The sequence below is a fragment of the Saimiri boliviensis genome, chromosome 6, assembly GCF_048565385.1.
Source record: "Saimiri boliviensis isolate mSaiBol1 chromosome 6, mSaiBol1.pri, whole genome shotgun sequence".
Lineage (NCBI taxonomy): Eukaryota > Metazoa > Chordata > Mammalia > Primates > Cebidae > Saimiri > Saimiri boliviensis.
This window is the reverse complement of record NC_133454.1, coordinates 125,746,467-125,769,970: the sequence shown is the minus strand read 5'-3', so window position 1 is coordinate 125,769,970 and position 23,504 is coordinate 125,746,467. Positions and strand designations below refer to the sequence as shown.

At 58.6% G+C, this 23,504-nt stretch overlaps 3 protein-coding genes across 3 annotated transcripts; 1 reads left to right on the top strand and 2 right to left on the bottom strand.

Annotated features, from left to right (window-relative positions):
• Positions 1 to 3,278: 3,278 nt before the first annotated feature.
• Positions 3,279 to 8,253, bottom strand: TMEM151A (transmembrane protein 151A). Its single transcript, XM_039470352.2, has 2 exons — positions 7,984 to 8,253; positions 3,279 to 5,740 (listed from the first exon to the last, which is right to left on the bottom strand). The coding sequence occupies exons 1-2, from the start codon at positions 8,056 to 8,058 to the stop codon at positions 4,409 to 4,411; spliced, it is 1,407 nt and encodes a 468-aa protein (XP_039326286.1). The 5' UTR covers positions 8,059 to 8,253; the 3' UTR covers positions 3,279 to 4,408.
• Positions 8,254 to 12,407: 4,154 nt separating this feature from the next.
• Positions 12,408 to 16,950, top strand: YIF1A (Yip1 interacting factor homolog A, membrane trafficking protein). Its single transcript, XM_003937737.3, has 8 exons — positions 12,408 to 12,592; positions 13,282 to 13,493; positions 13,658 to 13,762; positions 13,889 to 13,967; positions 15,788 to 15,845; positions 16,000 to 16,155; positions 16,566 to 16,659; positions 16,748 to 16,950. The coding sequence occupies exons 1-8, from the start codon at positions 12,409 to 12,411 to the stop codon at positions 16,892 to 16,894; spliced, it is 1,035 nt and encodes a 344-aa protein (XP_003937786.1). The 5' UTR covers position 12,408; the 3' UTR covers positions 16,895 to 16,950.
• A 370-nt stretch (positions 16,951 to 17,320) lies between these two features.
• Positions 17,321 to 23,428, bottom strand: CNIH2 (cornichon family AMPA receptor auxiliary protein 2). The gene is made up of 6 exons (XM_003937739.4): positions 22,936 to 23,428; positions 19,184 to 19,252; positions 18,741 to 18,788; positions 18,371 to 18,483; positions 18,129 to 18,272; positions 17,321 to 17,954 (listed from the first exon to the last, which is right to left on the bottom strand). The coding sequence occupies exons 1-6, from the start codon at positions 23,014 to 23,016 to the stop codon at positions 17,927 to 17,929; spliced, it is 483 nt and encodes a 160-aa protein (XP_003937788.1). The 5' UTR covers positions 23,017 to 23,428; the 3' UTR covers positions 17,321 to 17,926.
• Positions 23,429 to 23,504: the final 76 nt, after the last annotated feature.

Here is a 23,504-nt window from a genome sequence, read left to right as displayed (position 1 = left end):
CTGGCTTGGCCTGCCAGAGTGCTGGGATTACAGATGTAAGCCACCATGCCTGACCTGATTCCACCTCTTAAGGAGAGGAGTGGCAAAGAAGTTGTGGCCATATTTAGTCTACCAAAGGCCTGAAGGCCCCCATTAATGATCTGAGCAGGTCACTCTGCCCTAAGTAGGCCCACATCTGACATGCCACCACCTTCCTCCCTTAGGCCAGCACTGTAAAGAAGTTGGTGTTCGTTTTGCAGACCACTCTGCAGGTATCAATCAGTTAGGAATGGCAAACAGCATTTGACTCAGTGGTCAACTGCATTTTTGAAGATGGTCACTAATATATCTCCCATCCCACATGCTATTCTAACAATGTGACATTGACAAGCCTCCTCAGAGAGATGAGATCCTATATTCCCTTCCCTTGAAAATGGGTGGGCCTTCATAATAGCCTTGGCCGATAGAAAGGGGCAGAAGTGATGCCATGTGACTTCTGAAGCTAGATCATGAAGAGCAACGCAGCTTTCACCCTGTCAGACACTTGTTCTTGGAACCTAGCCACCATGTTTTGAGGAAGGTCAAGCCATGTGGAGAGGCCCTGCGTGGGGGTTCCCACCAGTAGCCCTAGTTAGGCCCTCAGTCCTCAGCCAGCGTCAACTGCCAGACATGTGAGTGAACGAGCATTCAGATGATTCCAGCCCCAGCTTTTGAGTTTTCCAGCAGAGGCCCTGGATGTCATGGAGCAGAGAAGCCATTCCTATTGTGTTGTATCTGAGTTCTTGACCCATAGAAGCCAGGAGAGAGCATAATAATGACTGCTCTTTTAAGTCACTAGGGTTAGGATAATTTGTTATGTGGCAGTAGACGATTAGTAAAGGCTGCTGGTAACAGACACACACACAAAAAAACAGTGGCCTTAAGCAGACTTACAGTTTATTTCTCTTTCTCATTGAAGTCTGGAGGTAGGCAATCCAAGGGATGATATAGAAATTTGCATGGTGTCATCAGAAGCCCAGCATCTTTTACCTTGTTGCTCTGCTATCTTCAGCATGTGGCTACAATTTTCAAGGTCACTTCCTGATCCAGGATAGCTGCTGGAATTCCAGCTATCACATATGAATTCCAGGCTGAACACAGGCCAAAGCAGAGAGGACAAAAATGGCCTTCACCAATACTGTTTCTATTCAAGGGACATTCTTGGAGATCCCTTCCAACATCTTCTGTTTATATCACATATCCTAGAATTCAGCCACACGGTCACATCATATATGCCAGAAAAGCTGGCAGTGTTGCCTTTTAGCTGGGCACGTTGCCATCTGCAGCAAAACTGGGATTCTGTTACTGGGGAAGGGAGGAGAATGGGTAGTGGCCAGTGGGCAGTTGTTGGCTATGGTGTTAGAGCAGAATGGTGGAAGAGGAAAGTCTTTCCCTTGGCAAGGAGCTGAAACCATCATGCTGGCCTCCCTACCCGCTGAAGCCTTCTTTTCTTTTTTTCTTTTCTTTTTTTTTTTTTTTTGAGATAGAGTCTCACTCTGTCATCCAGGTGGAGTGCAGTGGCACAATTTTGGCTCACTGTAACCTCTGCCTTTCAGGTTCAGGTGATTCTCCTGCCTCGACCCACCACCACACCCAGCTAATTCTTGTAATTTTTGTAGAGATGTGTCAGTGGGGGTGGGAGGGGAGCGTCTCACCATGTTGGCCAGGCTGGTCTCGAACTCCTGAACTCAAATAATCCACCTGCCTTGGCCTCCCAAAGTGCTGGAATTACAGGCGTGAGCCACTGTACCTGGCCACCTGCTGCAACCTTCTTTAATGTTTGGGCACCATAGGGTTTCCCACCTAATTTGCTTCTGAATGAGGAATCAATTTCACTCCCAAAGAAGAGAGGCTGTGGGCGAATGCACAGGGAGAGCTCTGGTCTTTCACTCCCCCCTACCCACAGAGGCAGCATGTAGCTGGACTTCTGCTAAATATCCTAAAATGCCACCTTGACTTGTATCTTGTCCCTGCCCAACCACCTTCCATGGCTCCAGATTGCCCAGTTTGCTTCAGTTTAAGGACAAATTCTAGGGTTTGGGATGGAAGATGCAGCAAAGGCTTTCATGGCTTCTGGCTTCTGTCTCCTCGTCACACCTCACCTCATGCCTGGCAGCCAGGCCTTTGTCTGGGCAGCATCAGCTGTCCAGGACACTGCCTGCGCTGTCTTTGCTTGGGGAAATTCATCCATTCTCAGCATCCTTCCAGGGTCACCACTGGCCCTTATGGCACCTTTGTATGGATGGGAAAAGAGTCCCCTTTCTCTTTTTTTTTTTTGAGACGGAGTTTTGCTCTTGTTACCCAGGCTGGAGTGCAATGGCGATCTCGGCTCACCGCAACCTCCGCCTCCTGGGTTCAGGCAATTCTCCTGTCTCAGCCTCCTGAGTGGTTGGGATTACAGGCACGCACCACCATGCCCAGCTAATTTTTAGTATTTTTAGTAGAGACGGGGTTTCACCATATTAACCAGGATGGTCTCGATCTCTTGACCTTGTGATCCACCCGCCTCGGCCTCCCAAAGTGCTGGGATTACAGGCTTGCGCCACCGCGCCTGGCAAGAGTACCCTTTCTCTAGGTGGATGTAGCTCCATGCCACAGCTTGAGGAGTGGCCCACAGGCTAGATTCCACCCACGCTTGCCCCCACACCCACTGCCCTTGCACAGTGAACACCCTGCAGGGCTGCTCGTGTGATGATGCCACTTTCAGGAATCTTTCAGAGCCTGTCAGGGAGTCAGGACCTTCCTTGGTCCTGATGTTTTCTCTGCCTTTGGATTCCATGCCAGCCTGCCCTGGCTCTCGGCTGCCCTTTCTAGCTTTGTGTCCTCCAACCTGCTTTGCGCCCATTCCCTCAAACTGATAATGTTGGTAGCTGCTGGGGGGCACCAAATTCTAGTCACAGACCACAGCTCTTTCTCCCCACTTTGGGGATCAGCCACCACACTCTTAGCCCTCAGCATGCCCAGCAGCAGACTGGAATCCTCCCCCCCACCACTGAGCTGGAAGAAGGGCCACCTTGACAATGCCTTAGAAGTGATCTGGGCCCAGACACAAGAGTCAGGGAAACCAGGTGCTCAGAGCGACTCACACTTGAGTCTCAGAGGCCCTAGGCTGGGCAGGGGGTTCCTCTCCTTGGCTCCCCTCATTGTTCCTGGAGCCCAACTCTGAGTCCCCTCCCAGAACCCATCATTGTGCCCTGAACCACCATGGCCCATAATGGTTGCAGTGGTGGCCTCAGACCCACGACCCAGGAACGCACAGGTCTTCTATTCCATACCTTTATTTAATCTGCGTCTCAGCCTCCTCCCTTCCCCGACCCCTCAGAGGCAGTGAAAGCCCTCATTGGAAGGGAAGGAACTCCTCGCTCCTCCCTGGAGAAGGGACAGTGTCCCCTGGGCCAGGACCCGTTGATGGGAGAAGCAAGGGCCTGCCTGACGGAGCAAGGGCATCGTCCAAGAGGCTGAGGCTGAGGCTGGGCCCCTCGGATGCCCTCTGGGCCTGGGCTCCACCGATCATCAGGAAAGTGAAGAGTAGATAAGGCCAGCAGGGCGAGGAGAGGGGAGAGGGCATCCTGGGGGTGCGTGGCTGATGGGGGCAGACATGGACTTTGGGAGGCAGGAGCAGAGGCCAGGGGATGTGGCAACCAGGTGGGGTCCTGAGAAGAAACCCCAGGTTGTAGGGGTGGCTGAATGTGAGGGGGAAGGTGTGGGGGGCACCAGGGGAAACAGTAGGAGTGGGCGGGGCAAGGCTGTGCTCCCAGAACCAGGCTCCCAGTGGAGGCTCTGCACTGCTAAGTCCAATCAGGGACTGACCCTGAGCAGTGGGCAAGAGGGCAGACAGAGAGGGGCTATCAGAGGAGGACGGAATGTTGGGTGAGTAGCAGGGCCAAGTCCGCGGTGCCACCACAACCAGCTCTTCAGCCCCAGGGAAGCCAACCTGGCTGCGCATGGCCCCAACCCGCCAATTTGTGCTTCTACGTCGCTGGAGGGCTCCCAGTGTGGCCTCAGTCCCCTCAGGGAAGTGTCCACAGGCAGTTTCTGCTGCAGGGGACAGCTGGCCCCGGGACTCCTCTGTCCCAGCCTTTCTGGAAGCTTCTCCTGCCGTTCCTGAGAGGCCTCCAGGCCAGATCATCGGCCATCTTGGGGGGTGCAACATGGTCGGGGAAGCCATGCTAGGGGCGGTTCTTAGGCTCAACTTCGGTGGCGTCCGTTTCCTCCAAATTGACCACGGGTCACTGCATGTTAGTCTGTTTAAAGACCCCCACCCCCACCCCACTCCCGCCCCTTGTGTGTGGCTGGTCTGTTTTCCCGCCTGTTTTGGACGACAATCACTCGGGCATCTAAGCCCATGGTGGGATGTTGGGAGGGGGCCACTCTGGGGGCCGTTGGGGTCTCAGAGCGCACCCTGCCCATCCCCCTGGCAGCCGCTGTCTCCGTGGACAATGAGCACCGGGAAATAGAGGGCGTCCTCGTAGCAAGGCGGGCTCTCCAGGGGTTCCGTGTCCTCTCTACGGCGCCCCAGCGGCCCCCCGCTCAGGCTGCGGAAGACCCCTGGCGTGGCGCGGCCCCCGGCGCCCAGCGAGAGGCGGCTGCGGCTAAAGGGCAGGCGGGGCCCGCTGGGCCGGGCGGGGGGCAGCGAGTTGCTGCTGACTGAGCGGCGGCAGCGCTGGCAGCCTCGGAGGTAGGCGCCCGAGCCCGCGCCCATGACCACGGCCTCCGAGTAGCTGGGCACCAGCTGCCGGTTAGAGCAGATGTGCCACTCAAGCTCGGTGAAGTCCACCGTGGCCACGCGGGACAGCGGGGGCCCACTGGGCATGGCCCCGGGTGGGGGCGAGCTGGCGCCGAAGAGCTTCTCCACCTGGTAGTGCACGTGGGCCGTGCCGTAGGCAGCCACGACGCGCAGGGGCCACGACAGCGTGGCTGCAGACACGAGCCAGAAGACCCAGGCACGCGCGTACCAAGGCGGGCTGCGCGGATCGGCGAAGACCATGAGCGACTCGCGGAAGTCCACGTCCTTCAGGTGCATGCCCTCGCGCGCCTCCAGGTAGTCGTCCAGGCCCTCGTTGGCGCTGAAGAAGCGCGCCCGCTGCGTGAGGTACGAGGCCTCGGCCTCGGCGCTGCCGAAGCTGAAGCACTTGGTGAAGCGCAGCCGCGTGGCCGCGTGCTCCGCCAGCCCCACCAGCTCCTTGGAGACGTCGCGGACGCCATGCGCCGAGTAGTCAAACTCGCCGCGGGCCGTGCGGCTGTCGGCGCGCTCGTGGTACACCTGCGTGGTTGTGTAGGCGTCGCCGTTGCGGTAGCGCGTGATCTGGCGGGTGCGCCGCACGTAGTGGTAGCTGGTGGCCTTCCACCAGACGCATGGCGGCGCCTGCTGCAGCCGGCGGATCAGTGCCAGCACCGTGTGGGCGTCGGTGCGTGGCGCCTGGCAGGACCGCACATGACAGTGCCAGCACTCGGCCAGGTAGAGGAGGTAGAGGAGGGAGACAAAGGCCAGCGGGATGTACAGGTAGCCATCGGAGCAGGGGCTGGCCGGGTAGGTGGGTGGCGGGCCCCCGGCACCCTGGGCCAAGGCAGCCTCGGGCCCCAGGACCAGCCGAGGCACCGTGGCCAGGCGACACCAGGCCACCACGGCCCCGCAGGCGTGGATGAGCAGCGTGAGGAGCAGGCACTTCCAGTGCGACTCGCGGCACAAGGAGCTTCCCAGGGACTGTTTCAGGGGGCGCTGCTGCAGGTGGGCAGAGAGAGGGAAGCTGTGTCAGGTGGGGCCATCAGTGGGGCCTGCACTCTGCTCAACCCGGCTGAGGGAGGTGACGCCGTGAGTCCCACTTTACAGAGGAGGAAACTGAGGCTCAGAGGGATGAGCAGCTTGCTCCTGGCCTCACATTTCCAGCTCACTCACAGTGGCACTGCAGATTCAAACCCAGGCCTCCCTGCCCCAAACCCATCCTAGACTGTGCCCTGCTAGCACTCAGCCAACCACACATAGGACACACCAGGCCCACCTCAGCCAGGAGGAATGGATCCTCACACTGGCTATTGAGAAAACTGAGTTCTGTTCCTGGCTCTGTTCTGATTTGCTATGTGGACTTAGCTACATCTCTGCCCTCTCTGGGCCTTGATTCCTGGTCCCGTTGGTCTGGGAAGCCAGGGTGGAGGGGGTCTGAGGGGTAAACAGTATGGGCTTTGGAGTTTCACTGCCCAGGAGCCAGTGATGGCTCCACCACTTACTGTATGACTTGGGCAGCTCCCTCATCCTCTCTGGACCTCAATTTCCTCATCTGTAAACTGAGTCTGTTGTGAGGATTCAATGAGATCATATGTGTGAAGATCTTAGAACAGGGTCTGGTTGTGGGAATAAATATGATCACCATTACCCTGAGACTCCCTCTGGTCCCTTGTTCTATAGGGACTCAGGAGATTTGGCAGAGGCTTTTAAGTCAACAAGAAAGAGGGAGTGTTGAGAACGGGGGAGGTGCGAGTCTTGGGGTGGGGAGCAGATGGAGGGCCGTCCTCCACTCCCCATCTGTGCTACACGAGGGGGTGAGACATAGCTGCTGGGCATCAGGGGCCACTCTCTGGCCCAGAGGGCTTGCCACACCTTCCCTGGCAGGGATGCCAGCCTGGCCACCTCACCCCCCAGGTGCCTATGGAGAGAGAAGCTGGTAGGGATAAAGTGGGGAGAGGGAAAGGGTACAAAGGGGAGGAAGAAAGTGAAACAACAAAAGAGGGGTTAAGGGATCACCTCTCCTGCCCTAGACCTACCAGGCCTCCAGAGGCCCAGGAGGAGAGGAACCACCCCCCAGCCCAGCCCAGACACTGCCCGTCCCCATCATCCAGCACGGAGCACAGTGCCACCTGACCTGCAAGGCCTGTCAGGTGCACACACACTTGTCCACGCCCCTCCAACATATGCTCATCACAGACCCAGCCACCATGGAGGGCCACACTGCCCATCACGCAGGAAACTCCAGATCCTCACCTGTCCCCAGGGCACAGACTCCCACAACTGTAGGATGATACACACGCATGCCACAGACCCATCCAACACAGGACACGCACATACATACATGTTACACATGCAGTGAACCCAGAGACATACCAGACCTTCACCTGACCACATTGCACATCTCCCCGCCCCCCACAGCAACCTGACACCCACGCTTCTCAGACTCCACAGGGAGAGAGCCACCCACGACAGGACTTGCTCACATGCACACACCTAGACCACTGGGTGACAATCCGAGCCAGGCACCCACTCACCCCTCACCCGACTACAAGGCACACAGGTTCCACCCAAGGTGTAGGGCACACACACCCACACAGCACACACAAACAAGCAGGCTACATTCACCCAAACGCACATACAGCCCCACTCACCACCCTATCACCCCACACATCACTCAGGGCCCCAGGTCCTGCAGACCTTCCTGGTTAGGGCTGAGGAGGGGCCATCGGGGTCGCAGCCAGCAGAATGGGCCCTCAGTCCTCACCTCCGGGACAAGGAGAAGGGGTACCCAGGCACCACCCTTCTTCTTCCCCTCCTCCCCTCCAGGCCCTGAGACTGCTGCTGCATTGCAGGTACTGCCCGAACACCTCGTGAGCGGCTGGGCCGGGCTGGGGACCTGACCCCGCGGCCCTGGAGGTGGGGGCAGCATCCCCCGCGGCGCTGCGGCATGGGGACCTATGGGGGCCAGGCGCTGACGTCACAGGACGGGCGAGGTTGGATGAGGGGGCGCCAGGGGCAGAAGTCGCCCCACACATAGCTGCCCAGCCGCCCCACCCCTACCCCCAACGCGGGACCCTGGGCCCGGGGGGACCCCTGGCAGGACGCAGGTGACCCCAATGACGTCATTGGCCATAGGGGCTCTGGGACTTCCCTCCTCAGCCCCTCTCCTGGGGTCGCCTTCTGCACTGGTCCGCCTCACGTCGCCCCAGGCCCGGCTCCGGCCCCCAACCAGCTCCAGGTACCTCTTCCCGCAGCGGCTCGCCGTCCGGGATGAGCGCGGGCACCTCCCCGCAGTCGCCAGCGCCGTCCTCGGGCATGGTGTCCTGGCTGCTTGGGCGGCCCCAGCCCGGGCACCGGGCATGATAGGGGGGAGCGCGGAGGGCTGCAGCGCGGCCCCCGGGGGCGTCCGCTCGGCTCGGCGGCCGCGGAGGGAGTGCGCGGAGCTCGAGCCCGAGCGCGGCGGCGGCGGCGGCGGCGTTGGCGGCCCGGGTGCCCGGCGCCCCGCCCTCCGTTGACCCCGCCCCCGCGGCACCGGCGGCGCCGCCGGCAGCGCCTGGCACCGCGGACGCTCCGCCTGCCCCCGAGAAGCCCCGATGGGCGGCTGGACCCCTGGGTTCTCCTCCAGCCGCGACCTTGAGCTGGTCTAACCCTCTGTCGCCTGGGCTTCCAGGACTGTAAAACGAAGGAGAATCTCCAAGGTGGGTGGGCGCCCGCGGGGTCCCATCTCTAAGGAGTAGGCCCAGAGCTAAGCCCACCCAGACCCCATCCCCGAAGCCTCACTTGTTGGGGAAGAGAGCAGTAACAGCTGAGAAAGGCGTGATGAGTCTCACTGGCTGGGAAGGGTGCTGGGCTGAGCTTACGGCAGGCAGACTGGGGCCAAGATACAAGGGACCCTAGGTTTCGTGACCTTGGGCCAGAAGGCTCCACTTCCAACCTCAGTTTTCCCATCTGAGAAATGGGGATAGAGGTCGGACTGAGTGGCTCACGCCTGTAATCCCAGCACTTTGGGAAACCAAGGTGGGAGGGTCGCTGGAGCCCAGGAGTTCCAGCAGCCTTGGAAACATGATAAAACCCTGCCTCTACATAAAATTTTAAAATGAGCTGGGCTGTGCACCTGTATTTCCAGCCACTTGGGAGTTAAGACAGGAAGGTCAATTGAGTCTGGGAGTTAGAGGCTGCAGTGAGCTGTGTTTACACCACTGTGCTCCAGTCTTCGTGACAGAGTCAGACCCTGCCTCAAAAGAAGAAAGAAGACCGGGCGCGGTGGCTCAAGCCTGTAATCCCAGCACTTTGGGAGGCCAAGGCAGATGGATCACGAGGTAAAGAGATCGAGACCATCCTGGTCAACATGGTGAAACCCCATCTCTACTAAAGATACAAAAAATTAGCTGGGCATGGTGGCGCGTGCCTGTAATCCCAGCTACTCAGGAGGCCGAGGCAGGAGAATCGCCTGAACCCAGGAGGCGGAGGTTGCAGTGAGCCGAGATCGTGCCATTGCACTCCAGCCTGGGTAACAAGAGTGAAACTGTCTCAAAAAAAAAAAAAAAAAAAAAAAAGAAAGAAAGAAAGAAAAGAAAGAAGAAGAGGAGGAGGAGGAAGAGGAGAGAAAAAAAGAAAGAAAAAGAGACAGAAAGGTTTTGGATTCAGGTTACAAGCATCCATCATGTCCTATGTTTCGGCCTGTGTGACAGAGTAAGACCCTGTCTGGAAGGAGGAGGAGGAATGAGGAAGAGCAGGTGGAGGAGGAGGGAAAGAAAGAAAGAAAGAGAGAGAGAGAAAGAAAGAAAAAGACAGAGAAAGAGAGAGAGAAAGAAAGAAAGAGAGAAAAAAAAAGGCCGGGCGCGGTGGCTCAAGCCTGTAATCCCAGCACTTTGGGAGGCCGAGGCGGGTGGATCACGAGGTCAAGAGATCGAGACCATCCTGTTCAACATGGTGAAACCCCGTCTCTACTAAAAATACCAAAAAAAATTAGCTGGGCATGGTGGCGTGTGCCTGTAATCCCAGCTACTCAGGAGGCTGAGGCAGGAGAATTGCCTGAGCCCAGGAGGCGGAGGTTGCGGTGAGCCAAGATCGCGCCATTGCACTCCAGCCTGGGTAACAAGAGTGAAACTCCGTCTCAAAAAAAAAAAAAAAAGAAAAAGAAAAGAAAGAGAAAAAAAGGAAGGAAGGGAGGGAGAAGGAAGAGAGAGAAAGAAAGAAAAAGAAAGGAAAGAAGAAAGAAAAAGAAAGAGACATAGAAAAGTTTTGGATTCAGTTCACAAGTGTTGATCGTGACTTGCAGGGATATGGGAACTGGCTTGCATTGGATGACCCCCTCCCAGGTACACGTGGCCCTAGTACTACATTCCTGGCCTTCCAGGGCCTCAGATCTTCATACCTGTGCCTGGGTCTGGCTTTGCTCCCAAACTAGACAATCTGGGTCGAAAATGAGCTGCAATACTGGTGGGTTAATTCGTTTTGTATGTGCGTGTGTTCCAGCAAAGAGCAACTCAAAAATAATTCAATTAAACACCCCACCAGGTGCGGTGGCTCACACCTGTAATCTCAGCACTTTGGGAGGTTGAGGAGGGCGGATCACCAGGTCAGGAGTTTAAGCCTGGCCAACATGGTGAAACCCTGTCTCTACTAAAATACAAAATTAGCTGGGTGTGGTGGCGGGGTCCTGTAATCCCAGCTACCCAGGAGGCTGAGGCAGGAGAATCGTTTGAACCTGGGAGGTGAAGTTTGCAGTCAACTGAGATCACATCATTGCACTCCAGCCTGAGGGACAGGGGGACTCCATCTCAAAAGAAAAAAAAAAAAAAAAAAAAAAAAAAAAGGCCGGGGCAGTGGCTGACGCCTGTAATCCCAGCATTTTGGGAGGCCGAGGTGGGTGGATCACTAGGTCAAGAGATGGAGACCATCCTGGCCAACATGGTGAAACCCTGTCTCTACTAAAATACAAAAATTAGCTGGGCATGGTGGCGCATGCCTGTAGTCCCAGCTACTTAGGAAGCTGAGGCAGGAGAATTGCTTGAACCCAGAGGCGGAGGTTGCAGTGAGCCGAGATTGTGCCACTGCACTCCAGCCTAACGCCTGGCATCAGAGCAAGACTCTGTCTCAAAAAATAAAATAAAAATAAAAATAAACACCCCTACCCACTTAAATATGAGGTAACAGATGTAGACAGAGGAAAGAACTGGTCCAGGGTCTTATCTATTTATTATTTATTTATTGGACACAGATGTTTATTGGGTGTTTTCTGTATGCAAGTATTGTGCTTGGCACTGGGAAGACAAGGGTAGAAGAGGAGAATGACAACAGGACCTGTCCTCATGGAACTTACATGCAGGGCAAAATCAGTGCACCCAGGGCGGGCCTAGAACCCACTCTATGACCTCCACCCCTGGCCAGGTCAGGTCTCTGCTCCCTTTGTCCCTTTGAGAGGCAAGAGCTGAACTGACTCTTAAAGATAACTAGGCTTGTGGACAAGTGGGTATGAGGGGGCAAGGCAGCCCAGGTGGAGGGGACCTCTGGGCAATGGCACTGCAATCAGACCACGTGGGCTGAGTTTGGGGAGCAGTAAGGTCATCTGGTGTAACTAGACACCTGGTAGCTAATTAGAGAGGTCGCAGAGGACCTGACCGTGCTTTCTAGAAAGCAATGGCTGAAGGTCTGTGAGAGGGATGCCTCTGAAGACTGTCTCCAGGGTTGGTGGGAGTGGTCAGAACCTGAGTGGAGAGAAAGAAACCCCTGGGACTACAAGTGAGGCTTGGGGGCCTCACTTCGAGAAGACCACAGGCCCGATGATGACTCAGGAGTTTCGGCTGCAGCTTCGGGAGAAGGATCAGGACACCTCTGCCCCCAAATCTGCTGGACTACAGGAGAGTCTATGGGCAGGTCCGGGGCAGAGTCCTGCCCCACCTATACCACCCAATCTCTGGAACTTCGGGTCCTCTGGGTTGCAGTTTTGCACTATGCCTGTATGTGTGCGTGTGGCCACGTGCTCGCTAGAAGTGTGTGGTTCAAGACCCCAAATCCTCCCATCAGCAGCCCCCCGAAAGTCTACAGGATGGCGGCAGAGGCGGGAGGGCATTTTCAGCACCGGACGACGGACAGCACCCACGCGGAGAAGAGGAGTGGTAGGTGGGAGGAGTCAGCATCCTGGGGCCTGCGGGGTCGCTCTGTCCCTGATAGGTCCAGCCTCCCGCCACCGCCTCCGGGCCTACTGGGGCTCCGTTCCAGGACTCGGTGAAGTGTGGGGGACAGAGGAGGAAAACATGCCCAGAGAGGGAGGGACAGGGGCCCCGAAGGGCAGGGCTTGGTCGAAACTGGACAGTCCTATTCCCTCCTGGAGTACGTCCCACTAGGGAAGCTTCGTTCCTGACTCCTGCCGCGAGTCTCCTCTCGTCTCCCTGGTGTAGTCGTGGCACTGTGCGTCAAGTGCCTCACTGCGCAGGCGCGGAAATAATTCTCGCCCACCTTCTCCCTTAACCCTTCTATTGGGTGTTCTCATCATGAACTGGCCAGCCAGTAATCCAATCCCAGGCATTAGAAGTCGCTCCGCCTGCCCCCAACCCGGATGTTGCCTTCTGCCGAATCCGCTCAGTCCAGAGCCCATCAGTAGCCAATTGGGAGAGGGGAGAGGCGAGCCGGCGCCACCGTTGAGCCAATGACAGGCGCGGGGGATGACGCCACTTGGCGGCGACCGGCGGGGCGGGGGACGTGTAGCGCGGCCCGGTGGCCTCGGTCGGTACCCGGGGCGCGGAGCAGCTGCTTTATTAGTATTTGCACCCACGAGGCGGCGCAGCGGGCCCTCGGGGAGAGCGAGCGTCGCGGCCATGGCTTATCACTCGGGCTACGGAGCCCACGGTGCGTGGGGCGCGGGCGGGCGGGGCGCGGCGCGGCCGGCGCGGGGAGAGTCGGCGGCGCGGCCCGCTCACCCCGGGGGATATAGCGACTGGGACCTCTGCCCAGGGCGGGGGTGTCACTCGGGTTCCTGCCCCTCGCGATGCTGCCACGCGTCCCGGACTTCGCCCTCTCGGCCCAGTCCTGAGACCGGCCTGTGGTAGAACAGCTGGGAGTCCCATGCCAGAATCGGGGGCAAACGGGGTCCGCCTCCGCCTCCAGAAACTCCTTTGACTGTGTGAGCCTGGCGGGGTCCCTGAGCACTGTCCAGGGACTCCGGGTAGCCAGCTGTCGCCTCTCCCCGCTTTGTTCACGCTAGGATGCCCTCCCAGTTATTTTCACCTAGCAAACTTCTGCTCACTATGTCTCAGTTCAGAGGTCACTTCCCTTGAGAGGTCTCCAGAAACCCCAAGTGGACAACCAGTTCTAGGCACTGCCTCGGCTCTTCTTTTGCCTACATTTAGCAACGGATTTCTCGGGAAGGATCCCTCATCAAAGTTCTTTCTCAGCTAGCTACCCCTCACCCAACTTGGGGTCCCCTCACTGATTTTGCCTGCAAGACCCGTGCAGGGCCGTCCAGCTAGGGACGGGGCGGTGTTTTGGGCTCATGTTTGGTACTTCCGTCACCTACTCTGATCTCTCCAAACCCACAGGCTCCAAGCACAGGGCCCGGGCAGCTCCGGATCCCCCTCCCCTCTTCGAGGACACAAGCGGTGGTTATTCCAGCCAGCCCGAGGGATACCCAGCCCCAGGAGCAGACGTGGCCTTCAGTGTCAACCACTTGCTTGGGGACCCAATGGCTAATGTGGCTATGGCCTATGGCAGCTCCATTGCATCCCATGGGAAGGACATGGTGCACAAGGAGGTGTGGCCTGCCCCCAGGGCACGGGTGGCAGAATTTTTGGCTAGGGCTGGGGCATCTCAGGATTCCACCTGATTCCTCACAGTGCCCTCAGGGAAGGAGCACGCAGAGGGGCACCCTGTGGCCTGGGATGCGGCTTGCCCACAGCGTCCTCTCTCCCCTCCCAGCTGCACCGTTTTGTTTCTGTGAACAAACTGAAGTATTTTTTTGCTGTGGACTCAGCCTATGTGGCCAAGAAGCTAGGGCTGCTGGTCTTCCCCTACACACACCAGGTGAGCTTCCTACCAAAGGAGCTGGTGGGCCTTCCTCATCCTGCCCCAGTCTGGCCCCCAGACCTCAACCCCCTTCTCTCTTTTCTCTTCTTCCCCTCCTGATGTGGCCGCTGCTGCCACTGCCAGAACTGGGAAGTGCAGTACAGTCGTGATGTGCCTCTTCCCCCCCGGCAAGACCTCAACGCCCCTGACCTCTATATCCCCAGTGAGTCTCTGACCTGGGCCGGGGAACGTGGCGGGCACTTGTACCTTGCGGGATGAATGGGAAGAAGCTCAGCTACCGAGTCAGCACCTGTTCTTGGTGCTGTGTGTATGTGTGGCAGTTGCAAGACACCGGGAGGTAGTGCGGGGTGACCTGTAAGGAGCTTCCTGGATGTGCCTTCGGTGTCCCCAGGACACTGTTTTGAGACCTTCCTGTCTCTTGATTTGGACTGTGTCCCTCCCCAGCCTGGAGCTCTGGGTTTAGGCCTGGCTTTGCAGCTTCCAGCTGTCGGACTTCAGGCTAGTTATTTGTACTGTTCAGTAAAACAGGACTAATATAGTCCCTACCCCAAGGGTTGTGGGAGAGATTCAGTGAGGTGATACTGGCTCAACACCTCACCTGGCACACAGGAAGGACATAGGAAATGAAGGACATCATTATTACTTGTCCTCCAAGGTATGCTGTTATCCCTTCGTGGTGGCTCCCCTCTGGGTTCCCACAGCTGCCTGTCTGCATGGCATTTTTCAGGCTGCCCACATGTGCAGCTGACTCTTCTCCGCCCTGTTGGCTGCATGGGGCTAGGACCATTGTAGACACCCACGGGGAGTGAGTGTGCAGGGGGCAGCCCAGAGGAGCTTCCAGTGAGGGCAGCCAGTGGGACTGAGGGCAGGCAGCCAGCCTTGGTGTGCTGGGCAGGGCAGGGGTTCTTCCCTCCATCCCATTTGCCTGTCGCAGCCACCGTGTAAAGCTGGAACTGGCATCCCTGTTTTACATGTTGAAGCCAAGCCTCAGAAGAACTTAGTATCGTTGAGGCCTTAGCGTTGACAGCTGGCAGAGCTGATTTTCTGACTCCAGATACTCCCCTCTGGGGGTCATATCAGTGCTTTTTTTTTTTTTTTTTTTTTTTTTTCCTTTTGAGACAGGGTCTCACTCGTCTCACTCTCACCAGACTTGAGTACAGTGGTGTGATTCTGACTCACTCACAGCAACCTCTGCCTCTGAGGCTCAGGCAGCAATCCTCCCGCCTCAGCCTTCTGAGTAGCTGGGACTACAGGCTGTGGGCGCACACCACCATGCCCAGCTAATTTTTGTATTTTTAGTAGAGACAGGGTTTTGCCATGTTGCCCAGGCTGGTCTTGAACTCCTGGGCTCAAGTGATCTGCCTGCGTTGGCCTCCCAAAGTGCTGGGATTATAGGTGTGAGCCACTGCCCAGCCAGTTCTAGTGCTGCTTTAAGTGGGACAGAGGACAGAAGTGAGCTGGAACTGCTGCTGAAGCCCGGCTCTCACTGGCTCTGAGCTTTTGTGAGTACTGCTCCAAGTTAAACCTGGGGTTTTCCCTGCATTGCTGGGCAGCCAGAGCCCCAGCCCCAGCCCCAGCCCGTGCCGAGGGCCAGACTTAGAATTGCTGACTAAGGTGAGATCACCTCCATGGCCCCAGACTCTAGGGACAGCATGGGTGTCCACTGAACCTGCATTCTGGTCTTGCCAGAAATCAGTTTGGTCCCTGTCTAGGCGGAACAATGGCCTTGGCTTGTGATCTGGTTTCTGAGATGCAGCAGAAACCGATGAACTTTCCAGCACAGGGGCAGGAAAGGAGGTGGCTTGTGGTCCTGGGAGAAGAGTCAGGTGGATTTACACAGTGGGAGAGGGCTGTAGGGAAACAGGCATCCCAGGCAGGGCATTTGGGAGCAGAATGTGGAAGTTGGGCTATGCAGGGAAGGAAGTATGGGGCAAAGATGGATGCATCAGCAGCCCCGAATGGCTAGTAGGGCAGCTCTGGTTGAGGAAGCCAGGCTGATGGCATCTCTGTGGCACTTGGCAGCGATGGCCTTCATCACCTACGTGCTCCTGGCTGGGATGGCACTGGGCATTCAGAAAAGGTCAGTGCCAACCCCCTCCCTCCTCCTCCCCTCCTTCTTCTCCCCACCTCCCTAGGGCATATGTGGTGGTTCCCACCCACCCTTTGTTGCCCCAGCCTCACCCTCACCCCTGCCTCAGGATGCCTGGCTCTGAGACGCCCTTCCTTCGGCACAGGTTCTCCCCGGAGGTGCTGGGCCTGTGTGCAAGCACAGCGCTGGTGTGGGTGGTGATGGAGGTGCTGGCCCTGCTCCTGGGCCTCTACCTGGCCACCGTGCGCAGTGACCTGAGTACCTTTCACCTGCTGGCCTACAGTGGCTACAAATATGTGGGGTGAGCACCTGTGGGCCAGGGGGAGGTGGCCTTGGGTCTGGGCCTGTATAGCTGTAGCCTCGAACCGTGACCCTGGTCATGTCTTGGTCCCTGGTGACCTCTAGCACTGCTCTGTTAAGGGGGACCAGCTGTCTCCAGCAGTCTCCTGAAGACCTGAGTGCCATGTAGAGGTTGGGGAGGTGTTGAGAGTCACCCTGCGAGAGTCATGGGGAGAGAAAGGGGTCTCAGATCCAGGTCCTGGGGCTGAGTCCTGGGCCTTCCACATCCCTTTTGGGTCTGGGTCCCTGTGGGGACAGAGTAAAAGGTGCTGGTGGGAGGCGGGATCTAGCTGGGCTCTGGGTGTTGGGGGTAGGGCCAATCCCAGGCCTGGACTCCTGGGGGTCAGCAACCCTCTCCTCCTCCCACCCTAGAATGATCCTCAGTGTGCTCACAGGGCTGCTCTTTGGCAGCGATGGCTACTATGTGGCACTGGCCTGGACCTCGTCGGCACTCATGTACTTCATTGTGAGTCTGGTGCATCCCCCCATGCCCTACCTTCACTTGGGGGCAAACCTCCTCCTCCTGGCTAGGCTTCAGCTCTCCTTTCTTCCAGGTGCGCTCTTTGCGGACAGCAGCCCTGGGCCCCGACAGTGTGGGGGGCCCTGTCCCCCGGCAGCGTCTCCAGCTCTACCTGACTCTGGGAGCTGCAGCCTTCCAGCCCCTCATCATATACTGGCTGACCTTCCACCTGGTCCGGTGACCCCTGGCTCCAGATGGCACTGAATTTTTCATCCATTGAAGATTTGATTTCCTTGACTTTGTCTGACCCTTGTTCCTGGGGCCTGATGGGGAGGTGCAGATACCTCTGGGCCTCTGCATTGCCCAGGGGCCAGGCTTGGGGCTGTCTAGGAAGAAGTTGGGTCCAGGGAGGGCTTCATGACTTTGGTGACCTTACTACTGCCTTGTAAGGGTTTCAGCAGCCTCAGCTGGGAAAGAGAAGATGGAAGGAGGCTGCTGAGGGAACCCAGAAGGCCTCTAATCCCTCTGGGCAGGAGGCTCCAGCAGGGTCTGTGAACTAGGAGGATGAGATGAGCCAGGCTGGGGATTCAGCTTAGGGCTGCCCCTGTAGAGTTCCCTGAACCGGCCCCCATCTCCTCTTCAAGCTTTCCAGGAGCAGAGCCGGGGCCCACATATTTGCAGTAGTTTATTCATGTTTTGTCACAAATGGCCGGGGAGGGGGTGCCGGACTCCTCCAGGCGACATAGAAAATAGGTCCAAGAGACAAGGTGGGCTGAGGTTGGGGTAAATGGAGACAGGGCTAGAGAAAGAGCCTGGGGAGAGGGGAGGGCAGACTAGGGGTGGGGCTGCCCCCCTGCTGAGCCTGCTCATTCCCGGTGTGGGTACCCCCCCACCTGCAGGGGGAGCCTCAGGGTAGGGGTGGAGGGGGGTGGCCCAGAATTTCCAGGGTCAAGCTCTGCCCCTTGGCAGGGCCCAGGTTTCCCCCGAAATGGACAAGGCCAGAGGTCCTGCCCCTTCCAGGACTGACTGCCATGCCCACAGGCTGGCAGAGGAGCCCCTGCCCCTAGAGCTCTGCCCAGCCGCTCTAGTCCAAGGGGGAGGGCTCTAAAGGCGGGGGGGGGGGTCCCCGCAGCAGCAGTTTTGGGTGTGGAGAGGCTGGGGGCACCAGTGCCCCCTCCCTCCCCAGGGCTGAGGCCTCTGCGGCCGAGGGGCAGGGCTGGGGGTGCACAGGCGTCCGGTCCATTCTGGGCTCGCTCCCTGGCCGGCTTCCCCCTTAGAAACTCACCAATGTATAAACCATACTGTGGGGAAGATGAACCAGTGAGCCTAGCCCTGCACACACACAGCCACCCAGCTGCCCACCTGGCCCCACCCTGGGCTGCCCTCAGTCCTCAAGGGCAAAGAGCAGGAATTTGGGGTTGGAAGCATGACGCCAGGACATCCCTGAGTTCCGACTACCGTGGGCAGGGCCTCACCTGTACAGGTAATAGAAGAAGGAGAGCAGGTAGAAGGCAAGTTTGCACCAGGACTCCTTCTGGCAGTAGTTGAGGATGTCAGCATTCATGATGGAGACCGCATCATACATGACCTCGGAGCCATCTGCAGGACGGTGGAAGTACCTGGGGCAGACAGGGGCTTGAGTCTGCTATCAGGGCTTCCACCCCCATCCTGCCCTTGTTCCCCATCTCAGCCTCCCCAAGGCAGCTGCTACCCTCACCTCCAGAGGTGGTAGAAGAGGAGGGGGATGTTGAGGCCCAGGGTCACCCACTCTGCTGCACACAGAAACATCAGACAGAAGAGGCCATGGATGGAGTATTCTGGGACCACCAGCTGGGGGAGTGAGGGTGAGAGGTCAGCGGCCTGGTGCTAGGACAGACCCAAGCTTCAAGGGCACAGAGAGGAGCTGGGGTTTGGAGGTGCCCACCCACCATGACCTCTGGGGACTAAAAGGCTTCTGGCTTCCCACTCCCTCCCAAGTAGCAGAGTGGATCAGACAGGCCCAAAGAGGAGGAAGGCCTGTTTCTGGACCACAGACAGTGGGGGCAGCGCTGCGCTAGGAGCCTCTTGCCCCTAGCCCTGACACTGACCTTCCTCAGGAGGCAGCAGATGCGTTCGATGTTTTTTAAACGCTCGCGCTGTTGGGGGAAGGAAAAGGCCGCGATGGGGGAGGCAGAGCAGCAGGTACTGGAGCGGCTCCCACCGCCCTGCATGTGGCCACCAGGAGGCGCCAGAACGGTCTCTGCGGCACAGTCGGCGCGGCCGGGAAGCAGCCGCGCCGTTCCCATGGCGACCGTCACCATGGAGGGCCTTCACCCGCGTCTCCATGGCAACGGCCCAGAGCCTGGCAACCGCCGCCCCGCCGGGAGGAACTCAGCCCTGAGCCCGCGCCAGGTGTTTGCTGAGGGCGGAGATAGGAAGGGGCATGGCGGTCGGCCCCCGCCCCACCCCTGTTATCCCGTCTCCCACCCCGAGCCCACGACAGATGTAAAGACGGACGGACACACCTCGGCACAGCACATGTATCACTTACTGCCCGCGCAGGGTTCCCCTGGTCGATGGGGTTCTTGAAGTCGGTCCGCAGCTCGTCAAAGGCTATGATCTGGGGAGAGGGCGGATGCCCCGTCAGGGTTGGGGCTGCAGTTTTTATGGCCTCCCCACAAGTCCTTCTGTGGGCTAGGAGTTTACGCAAGAGGTCCGGGCCAGGTGGAGCTTGTTGCAAAGGTGGAGAAACAAGGCCCAGGGAGGGGCAGGGTCTGGTCCAAGGTCATCACAACAGTCCAGAGGGAACCCTAGAGTCTGGATGCCCAGTTCAGGTCTATGTCCACTACTACACCCACTTCCAAAACATCCCAAGACATGGCCTCATGCTTACCCTTCCGGGTCTCAGGCCCTGTGCTGAGCACTGGAGCTCCAGAGGCCTGGGACGCAGCCCCTGCCCAGGAGGAACCCATGCCCAGAGGGATGACTACATGCCAGGTGATCAGGGTTTGGGGTAGTGGGAGGAACAGGAGTGGGCGCTTAACCCTGTGTGCAGGGTGATGGAATGCAGGCTCAACTAGGAGTAGGTGTTGGTGAGCAAATGGGGGCAGTGCAGTCCAAGCAGCAGAAGGTACAATGGCAGAAGGGTGAGACATTCAGGAGGCTGCAGGTTTCATGGGGCTGGCAGGACAGTGCCACGGTGGAAGAGGAGCTGGAGAATCCAGCAGTCAGACATGGGCACCCTGTGAGGCCAGACCAGGAGTTTGGACTTTAACAAAAAAATATTGGGGGGGGGCACATTGAAGAGAACACAGCAGCACAGTGGGGTGGTCAGGTCCGTGTCTTAGGATTGGTCTGTGTCTCAGGATTAGTGGAGCAGGGAATCCGAGCTTGCTGACAGTCACAGCTGAGACCTAAGTGGTGCTTCTGCTGGCCGGTATGTGGATCAACTCATTTAATGCTTGGGACAACCTAATAATGGCTTAGGTACTAGTTTTATTTTCATGTCTGTTTTGCAGATGAGGAAGCTGAGATAGGTTAAGTGACTTGTCCAAGGCCACACGGCTGGTTAGTGGCAAACTAGGATTCTAACCCAGTGTAACTACAGAGTTAAAATTCCTAACCACTGTGTCATACTCAGGCCAGATCCACAGGAAGACAGTTTGGAGGGTTGGGAGCAGGGCTGGCAGTGGTCTGAGTGAGTAGAGTTGTAGTGGAGACGGAAGGTATACATGGGATTCTATAGCTGTTTTGGAGCCCGACTCCAGAGGGTTTGAATGGCCGTGAAGTGAAGTGAAGGGAGAAGCCTAAGGTGCCTTCAGGTGTTGGGAGTGTCTGGCAGATGGCAGTGTCATTATGGGTGGAAATTCTCCAGGGGAGCAAGTGTTTGATGAGATGATGGGGCAGGCCTGGGAGGAGCTGACAGGTGACTTGGGAAAAAATGGGCTGGCAGAGGAACCTGTAGGGGTCCCCTCCCGTCAGCTCCAGCTCTAGGATGAAACAGCAGGCCCACCACCCCCAGGCATCCCAGGCCCCAGACGGCACAGAGAGAAAGAACATGGGCTTCCTGGAGGGTGCTGGGGCCATCTGGACCACCCCACCCCAGCTCCCCATTGACTCTGGGCAGCTGCCGCTTGGCACACACAGCAACAGGGTCCACAGGGAGCAGAAGGGTGCCGTCTGTGCCCCAGAACTGGCACCACCAGCAGGCGGCGGGCGTCGCGCCTCCCACCGCCCCCCCCCCCAAGGCTGCCTGGCGCTGACTCAGCCCCCCGGAACAAACAATCCCCCACGGTGACAGCTGACACACGTCACTCACTACCAGGGTTGCCTAGTAACCACTGGGGCCTGGGCTGAGGGTCTGGAATGGGATCTGGGGTCCTGCCCTATAAGATTCTAGTTCTTAGCAGCTGTGGACGGAGGACCACACCTCCTATCCCCTACACCCAGCAGGCCGCACTAGGCATCTGATGTGCACAGGTCCACCTTGCCGGCGAGGAACCAGACTTGGGACAAATGACTTGCTAAGATTGTCCAGCTAAATGGCTGTGTGGACACAGTGCCTCACACAAGCGCTCAATCAATATCTGTTGAATGAACAAAGACATTTCTTCAAAGCTTGGGCCTTTCAACCCAGCCTGGGCACTCCACAAGGGCAAGGCCTGGATTTCATTCCTCCTTGAACCCCTCAAAGCCACCCAGAGCCTCATCTTTGGGAAGCATCAATGCAGGGGTGGTGGATGGAAAACTGCTGAGAATCCCCAGAGGACAGAGACACCACAGGGGCTATGGGAAGCCCCTGGGTGGGGAAGGCCCCAAAAAGGGGCTCCTTGAATTTCAGAAGCCCTCCCAGAGCTGGTCAACTGTGGCCCCCAGCTCCCTCCAGTTCTTAGAACCCTAGCCCTCCTGCCTCCACCCCACAGAAAGAAAAATAGAGTAACTCAGTGGTGGGGGAGGGAGGAAAGACAAAGCAACCAAGAGCCGGGCCACGGAGTGACAGGGCTGAAGCTGGGGTATGTGTTGAGGTGCCTGTGGGGGCTCACTCCTCATGCAGTAGGGGTTCAGTCAGTCCATGGAATCCCGATGTCAAACAGCAAGGCGGCAGGGGATGGCAAAGGGAAAGCAGAGGGAACCATGGAGCAAGGTGGCAGGTCCCAGGAAGAGAAAGGAGAGAGGAAGTGGGGAGCACGGGAAAGCAGCAGCTGAGGCACCAGGAAGAAGGAGGGAAGAGCTAAGGGAAATGAGTTGGAGGGGTAAGAGGACCCCCGAAAAGGAATGACAGTCGGGGAGGTGTGTGCGGGAGGTGTGACCAGAGGATGCTGATCTGAGCTGGCCTGGGCTGAGCTGGGCAGGATATTACAGAGACAGGCACAGGGTTTGGGTGGGGGTGGGGAGGGAGGGCAGTAAAGTGGGGCCAGGGGCCCCCAACACACTGAGCTGGAGGCTGATGGATAGTTCAGTAGAAGGGGAAAGGAGCTGGGCAGAGGAGGCCCTGGAGGAGAGGGGCCCGGGAGAAGGGGAGGAAGAGGGAGCCCGGGGGAAGTGATGGGTCGGATGCAGGATGAGGAATGGACATTTTGAAGAACCAGGTGTGGCTAGGCCAGAGTGAGGGACAGACCAAGGGGAATGTGAGACAAAAGGGAAGCGGGGCAGGAAGAGGAGGGAAGCTGCAAAATGGAGAGGAAACCTGGGAGGCTGGGAAGCCCCCAACAGGAGGGGTAGGGAAACCCAAGGTGAGCCGGTGGTGGGGGCTAGATCTCTGGGAGCTTATGAGAACCAATTGCTGCTTGGTCAGGAAGGGGGCTGGGAAGGCAAAGGGTTAATGGGCTCTGAGATCTGTGGGTCCTGTAAACAGATGCAGTTGCCATAGCAACCGGCTCCATCACTCTGGCTGGAAAAACCCACAAGGGGGGGCAGCAGACAGACAAACTGCCCGACGGACTAATGGAGGCGGCTGGATGGTGGGGGGGGGTGTACGTAGAAGATAAAGGATCAAAAATTCCTGAATTCCACCCCCCACCTCACGGACTGCATGGGGCAGAGGAGGGGGGCAGAGGAGGGGGTCAGGGACCGACTGACACACACACATATAGACAGGCGGGGGCGGCAGAGGAAGGGGGGCCCCAGGAAGAAAGCCGACCATGGGGGCTGTTAATGGGGGCGAAGCCGACAAGCCAATGGTTGGGGGATAGCAAAGAGGGGTCGCCAAGTTTCCCCAGGGCTCTGAGACCACCCGCCTTGAGCCCTTCCTGCTCCGCGTGTCCCCTGCCCCCCACCCCGCCCCCAGCCCCAGCCCGGCCTTACGTGCCAGATGACAAAGAAGATGAGGGAGGCGCACAGCACCAGGGTGAGCATGTAGCAGAACGCGGCGAAGGTGAACGCCATTGCCCCCGCGCCGGGCGGCGGCCCGGGGGGCGCCAGCGCGGGGCCCGGGCGCAAGGGGACGCCCCCCGGCCCGCGCTTAGGGCCGGCAGGGCATGGCCCGTGGGGCTCGGGGTAGGCGGGCGACGCAGCCGGGACCGGGGCCGCGGGGCCGTGGGGGGCGCGGGGCGCGGGCCGGTGGACTCGGGGGGCGCGTCCGCTGCCGGCTGCCCGGGCCCCGATCGCTCATCCTGCGATCCCTCGCCCGCGGCTCCCTCGCTCTCCAGCCCGCGAAGCCGGCGGGGCGGAGCCGGGGGCGGGGCCGCCGCGCGAACGGCCTCGGGCGGGGCTGGGTCTCCGCGCGCCCCTCTTCGGCCCGCGCGGCCCAGGCGCCACCCCCAGCCCCGACGAGCCAGCGGCCGTCCACTCTCCGGACCGCACCGCGTAGACGCAGCCCCTACCCGGCACCCCGCCCGCCTCGGCACTCCAGCCACCGGCACTGCCGCACTGGG